We start from the raw sequence: 7,526 nt of genomic DNA, 5'->3' as shown, positions 1-7,526 counted from the left end.
AGTCCTAGGTTCAAGCTTGTGACTGGTGTAGGGTCTAAGGTTAGGATAACAAGCATAGCCAAAAATCTTAAGTTGTGAGAGGTCAGGTTTTATAGAATATAACTTGAACCAAGGAGAGTGAAAATTCAAAATAGAGGTAGGAAGGAGATTGATTAAGGAAACAGCTATTTGAATGGCATATGGCCAATAAGAAGAAGGTATAGAGGCTTGAGACAAAAGAGTGATAGATGTCTAAATAAGATGTCTGTGTTTTCTCTCAACAAGGCCATTTTGTTGAGGAGTATAAGGGTAAGAGAGCTGGTGAATGATACCTTGTTGTAACAAATAAGTTTTAAAAACATTAGAGGTATATTCACCACCCCCATCTGACCTGAAAATCTTGATTTTTGCAGAAAATTGAGTTTCAACCATAGCCTTAAAATGAGAAAATTTGGTAAAGACCTTAGATTTAGACTTAAGCAAATAAAACCATGTAAATCTAGTATAATGATCAACAAAGAGAACATAGAATCTAAAGCCATCAACAGAATTAACAGGAGCAAGACCCCATAAATATGAATGCACAAGTTTAAAAGGAGAAAAGGCAACAAACTGAGAATTTGGAAAAGATTGATTATGCATTTTACCATACAAACAATGTGTACAAGTATGGTCAATAGAATTACACTTATTCAAAATAGAATTGACATTTGGAAACAGAAGTTTGAGCACTTGATCATGAGGATGACCAAGTCTCTTGTGCCAAAGAGACTTATTGACAACATACAAATTGACAACAGAACAACTAGAAACATTGTTACAGACCTTAGAAGGCAAAGAAAGCTGAGAAGCCCTTTAAGGATAGATGGGATAAACTCCATCTTCACTCTTGCCTTGGTACAGAACCTTCCCCGTGGCCAAAGCCTAAATGGAAAGTACATTCTCATCAAAATAGCACCAATAATTATTGAGATGAACTGAGGCAAGGTTTGAGGCAATGGAAGGAACCTTAAGAACATTATTGAGATGAATATTTGATTTAGTGAGGGGTATAAGAATACTACTAGTGTGTGTAATAGGAAGATTTTGGCCATTTCCTACAACGAGGTGATCCTGACCATTGTAAGGCTTTGGGAAATTGAGGTGATTAAGGCTGGCTGTGACATGGTCTGTGGCAGCACTGTCAGCAAGCCAAGGCTAGTCTTGAATGAGGTAGGCATTGGAAGCAGTGGCCATTGCTGCAAGTTTGGTAGGAGGATGATTCCCTTGATAGGCATAATCCATCCTATGGTAATAATTTAAAGCAGTATGGCCTAATTTACCACAAATCTGACAAGATGGTCTCTCTGACCTTGGACCAGCATTATGTTTGATACGCCCGACCAAAATGGTAATCGTCCATACAATGCAAGATAGGGACGACCTTACTAAAATCGTCCAGAGAGAGAAGGTCGTCCCTCAAAGACCTGAACACTCATTCCCACTTTTCGCAGAACGGTTACGAGACATTAATCAACCTTCAGACCGTTGGGAATGGCAGCTCATCATTAACACCCAGCAAGGGCGTTACAAGGCTAGATTAAAGCCTCCATCAAGACTCCACCAACGGCTAGAAGAAATGACCTGCAAACACACATATATAAAGACTGAACCCCAAAAGGGGTGGGGTAAGAAAACACTCTAGCACACTACTATCATCGCTCTCCTTTGTCAATCTTTCTGACTTTGGCATCGGAGACCTTTTTGCAAGCACAACGCCGGCGAACCACTTCCTTTCGTTCGTCCACGGATTGCAGAAGATTGATTTGGTGAGGAACGGCTTCCATCTGGACGATCATAATCAACTGACGATCAATTCATCATCAGTTTGGCGCCGTCTATGGGAACGACGATTCAAAACGTGATCTGTCCCCAGTCCAAATGGAATCCAGTACAAATCCAGATCCTGCTGCGCTGGCCCTACAAATCCAGTCGCTGTCAGCAACCGTGGAAGAACTCACAAGACAGAATCAAGAGATGAAACAACGACTACTGCAGGAAAGCAATCGTGCAGATAGGGGGGATGACGAAGACAGCAACAGAAGGCGAACCAGCACTCCGGAGGAAGCAAGTTCGGATCTTTTGAGAGATATGAGGAAAGAGATGGACGAACTAAGAAACGCCATAAAAGGAAAGACAGACCAAAGCTTGGAGAGAATCATCCGGAAGACGGATTCGCCCTTTACCATAGCCGTCCAGGAGTGCCCTGTACCCTCCAAGTTTCGTTTACCCCAGCTGGAACCTTTCGACGGGCTGAAAGACCCCTTGGATCACCTGAATACCTTCAGGACGACCCTAGGCCTCCAACAGCCGCCTAATGAGATCTTATGTCGCTCATTCCCTACGACCCTCAAAGGAGCAGCCAGGGAATGGTTCAACAAGTTGCCAACATCGTCCATTGACAATTTCGAGCAGTTGAGCAGCTCCTTTGTCCGTCACTTCGTAGGGGAACAGCGACCAAAGAGAACTGCCGACCACTTGCTTACCATCAAACAAGGAGAGAAGGAACCACTAAGGTCCTACGTGACACGCTTCACCCGAGGAATGTTGGAAATAGACGAGACAGATGACAAGGTACATCTCACGACCTTCAAAGCAGGATTGAAGTCCAGGGATTTTGTGGCATCCTTGGCAAAGAACCCCCCTAAGACGATGGCCGAGGCACTGTTAAAAGCTCAGAAGTACATGAACGCGGAAGAAGCCCTGGCAGCTATTGACGGAGCAGATAAGAGTAGGGAAAAGAAGAAAGAAAAGGAGGACGATCGAAGAGGGCTAAAACGGGATCGGGCTGACAGACGGAATGACGATGGAAATCGAAGGAGAGAAGACAAAAACCCTCGTCCATCAAAGTTCACCCCGCTGGTGATGCCAGTAGATCAAATTCTAACAGAAATAAGGGACGAACCATCCCTAAAATGGCCAAAACCACTCCATTCAGCACCTGGATTGTGCGACAAGAGGAAATACTGTCGTTTCCATAAAGATCATGGGCATTACACGGAGGACTGCAGGGACCTAAAAGAGCAGATTGAAGAGCTCATCCGTAATGGAAAGCTACAACAGTATGTAAAAAGGGGGGATTTCGGCAGGTATAGACAGAAAAGCCAGCCAGTTAATACACGAAGAGACGAAGATCGCCCCCAACCTCGTCCACAGAACGCCCTAGGGGAAATAAAGACCATCGCCGGGGGACCAACCGCCGGAGGATCATTCAAGTCTCTCAGGAAGTCATACCAAAGACAGGTAAAGAGCGTCCACAACGTACCACCGTCAAAGCAAAGACGCACCAGTAAGGACTTGCATTTCTCTGAGGAAGATGCCAGAAGTGTGAAGCTGCCCCATGATGACCCGCTCGTCATTATGATCATGATTAAGGGGTTCAACACGCGAAGAGTCCTGGTCGACAGCGGAAGTTCAACAGACATAATCTATCTTCCTACTTTCCAACAACTAAAGCTGGACCCAAAAAGGCTCCGTCCTTTTGAGTCTCCCCTCGTCAGTTTCAGCGGAGACAAAGTATACCCCAGAGGAATCACGACGTTAACAGTAACAGCCGGGTCATACCCCCTTCAGGTAACCAACCAGCACAATTTTTTGATAGTAAACTCACCCTCGTTCTACAATGTGATCATCGGCAGACCAATGCTCAATCGCTGGAAGGCTGCTATCTCCACCTACTGCTTAAAGGTGAAGTTCCCAACAGAACATGGAATCGGGGAGATTAAGGGAGACCAAGTACTGGCCAGGGAATGCTACCATGCCGTCCTGGCCTCAAAAGAAAACCATACGTGGACAATTGAGGAGAAGACGCCAGAGATTATGGAGAAACTTGAAACGGTAGATCTGGCTGAAGGGAATCCTCCAAGGACGACCCAAATAGGGACGAGAATGAGTCAAAAGACGAAAGGCGAAATCGTCAGAGCAACCTCGATATTTTCGCCTGGAGCCACAAGGATATGCCAGGAATCCCAGCAAGCCTCATCCAGCATCACCTGAATGTTGATCCGGGAAAGAAACCGGTCCAGCAGAAGAGGAGAGTCTTTGCTCCCGAGCGAAATAAGGCAGTGATGGACGAGGTAAATAAGTTGCTTGCAGCAGAATTTATCTGAGAAGTCTACTACCCAGAGTGGTTGGCCAACGTAGTCATGGTCAAAAAAGCAAATGGGAAGTGGAGAATGTGTGTCGACTTCATAGACCTGAACCAAGCATGCCCAAAAGATAGCTTCCCGCTGCCTAGAATCGACCAGCTAGTAGACTCCACAGCAGGACCCAAACTTCTCACATTTATGGACGCGTTTTCAGGATATAACCAGATACAAATGGCTGAAGAAGACCAAGAAAAGACCGCTTTTATCACCAGCCAGGGACTTTACTGCTATCGGGTCATGCCTTTTGGGCTCAAAAACGCAGGGGCCACCTATCAAAGATTGGTAAACCAGATGTTCGAGAAGCAAATCGGAAGAAATGTGGAGGTTTATGTTGACGATATGCTCGTCAAGAGCAAGGAAGAAGAGAACCATCTGGACGACCTCAGAGAGACGTTCAATACTCTCAGACGATATAGCATGAAGCTAAATCCGTCCAAATGTGCCTTTGGGGTTTCCTCGGGAAAGTTTCTCGGGTTTGTAGTATCGCAGAGAGGGATTGAAGCAAACCCCGAAAAGGTAAGGGCCATCCTGGAAATGTCTTCACCCAGGACGGTCAAAGAAGTACAGTCCCTAACAGGGAGAATTGCGGCCCTCAATAGGTTTGTCTCGAAGGCGACGGACAAATGCCTTCCATTCTTCAAGACTTTGAAAAAAGTGTTTTCATGGACGGAGGAATGCGAAGCGGCGTTCCAAGAGCTGAAAAGTTATCTTAGCAACCCGCCCCTCCTTAGCCCGTCCAAAGAAGGTGAAGATCTATTCCTGTACTTAGCCGTCTCAACCACGACTGTTAGCGCGGCATTGATTAGAGAAGATGGTGGTTTGCAACTTCCTGTGTATTACGTTAGCCAGGCCTTCCAGGGTGCCGAGGCACGGTACCCACGTATAGAGAAGATCACCTTCGCCCTGATTACAGCTTCGAGGAAACTTCGTCCATATTTTCAGGCCAATCCCATCGTCGTGATGACGGATCAGCCCATAAAGAAAGCAATGAACAAGCCCGAAGCAGCAGGAAGAATGGTGCAGTGGGCAATCGAGCTCAGCCAGTTCGACATAAAATACCGTCCGAGGGTGGCGATAAAAGCACAAGCACTGGCCGATTTTATAGCGGAGTTCACCGTCACTGAAAACGTAGAGAACATCTGGACAGTTAATACTGACGGATCGTCCACTCAACGCGGAGGCGGAGCTGGCATCGTCCTCACTTCTCCCGAAAAGAATGTAATCAAGTATGGAGTCCAACTTAAATTCCCTGTGACCAATAATGAAGCAGAATATGAGGCATTACTGGCAGGATTGAGAGTAGCTCGGGCACTAGGAGCTGAGAATGTTGTACTCAGGAGCGATTCCCAACTCATCATTGGACAAGTAAGGGGGGAGTACGAAGCAAAGGAGGCAAGGATGCAGAAATACCTCAAGCTGACGAACCAATTGATCAGTTCCTTCAATTACATAGAGTTCGTCCAGATCCCCAGGGAGCAGAACACAGAAGCTGATGAGATGGCCCGAAATGCCTTAACGGACAGCGGAGGTAAAAGGTTCGATTGGAAGACGGAAGAACAAAACCACCCCAGCATACTGGAACTTCAAATTTCCTCCGTCCACACAGACCATGGATGGACGAGCCCGATAGTCACATTCCTTCAAGAAGGACGACTACCGGATGATCCAGAGGAAGCTAAAAAGGTAAGGAGACGAGCAGCCAGATTTACGATACTTAATGACGAACTCTACAAAAGAGGCTACTCCCAACCGTATTTGAGATGTGTTGAAAAGGAGGAAGCCAGGTACATCCTTGAAGAAGTGCATGGTGGAATCTGCGGAGATCACACGGGGGCAAAGTCCCTCGCCAGAAATATCATGAGAGCTGGCTACTTTTGGCCAACAATGCAACGAGACGCAGCCGATTTCGTGAGGACGTGTGACAGTTGCCAAAGATATGGGAATGTTCAAAGAATCCCCGGGGAGAAAATGACCACAATATCATCTCCCTGGCCATTCGCATAATGGGGGATCGACATCATGGGTCCCTTACCTCAGGGAAAGAGACAGGTGAAGTTCCTGCTCGTCGCCATCGACTACTTCACAAAATGGGTGGAGGCAGAAGCTCTGGCAACAATCACCGAAGCAAAGGTACAAAATTTTGTTTGGAAAAATATTGTTTGCAGGTTCAGTATACCAAGGACGATCATATCAGACAACAGTCGTCAATTTGACAGCCAAAGCTTCAGGTCATTTTGCTCGAGCTTGGGCATCAAAAATAAGTACTCATCACCAGGTCATCCCCAGGCCAATGGACAGACGGAAGTAACCAACCGGACCCTGCTCAAGATCATCAAGTCCCGGTTGGTGGGGGCAGAAGGAATGTGGCCTGAAGAACTACCAAGCGCCTTGTGGGCATATAGGACGACAGCGCGGACACCAACTGGAGAAACACCGTTCAGTCTGACATATGGCACAGAAGCAGTTATACCAGTCGAAGTTGGTCTCACAAGCTTAAGGAGAGAATTTTTTGACGAACAAACCAATGAGAACCAATTGAAGGAAAACTTAGACAGCCTGGACGAGATTAGAGATCAGGCAGCTGAAAGGATGGTAAAGTACCAGCAGAAGATAGCAGAATACTATAATCAAAGAGTGAAGCTAAGAAGATTCAACATTGGTGACCTCGTCCTTAGAAAAGTCACCCCTGCGACAAAGGATCCAGCACATGGCAAATTGGGACCGTCCTGGGAAGGACCCTACAGAGTCGTCCATTATTCGCGTCAGGGCAGTTACCACCTGGAGGATTCAGAAGGAAAAAGACTACCTCGTCCATGGAACGTCGAACACCTAAAGAGGTATTACGAAAAGGAACCATAAACTTCATTGTAAAACCAATCTGATACTTCTATCTTATGTAAGCAATTATTCGAATTATAAGTATTGTCCAGCATCCCTTAAGTGTTATTGAGCAGATCATGCGCCACTGTTTTCAAAGATAAGCACAAACGATCGTCCCTAACGATGATAAAATTCCTTAAATGGATGTACATCATCCCTAAAAAGCTTAGTGACGATAAAATTCCTTAAATGGATGTACATCGTCCCTAAAACGCTTAAGGACGATAAAATTCCTTAAATGGATGTACATCGTCCCTAAAAGGCTTAACGATGATAAAATTCCTTAAATGGATGTACATCGTCCCTAAAAGGCTTAACGACGATAAAATTCCTTAAATGGATGTACATCGTCCCTAAAAGGCTTAACGACGATAAAATTCCTTAAATGGATGTACATCGTCCCTAAAAAGCTTAACGACGATAAAATTCCTTAAATGGATGTACATCGTCCCTAAAAAGCTTAGTGACGATAAAATTCCT

The 7,526-nt window shown here is 45.6% G+C and overlaps 1 protein-coding gene across 1 annotated transcript; it reads left to right on the top strand.

Moving 5' to 3' along the window:
* Positions 1–1,899: 1,899 nt before the first annotated feature.
* Positions 1,900–4,014, top strand: LOC126700938 (uncharacterized). Its single transcript, XM_050399101.1, has one exon. It carries the CDS (start codon positions 1,900–1,902, stop codon positions 4,012–4,014), a length of 2,115 nt encoding a protein of 704 aa, XP_050255058.1.
* The last annotated feature ends 3,512 nt before the right edge of the window (positions 4,015–7,526 follow it).

Source organism: Quercus robur, chromosome 9, assembly GCF_932294415.1.
Source record: "Quercus robur chromosome 9, dhQueRobu3.1, whole genome shotgun sequence".
Classification (NCBI taxonomy): Eukaryota; Viridiplantae; Streptophyta; class Magnoliopsida; order Fagales; family Fagaceae; genus Quercus; species Quercus robur.
Note: the sequence above shows the minus strand (reverse complement) of the source record. Positions and strands in the feature narration are given on the sequence as shown.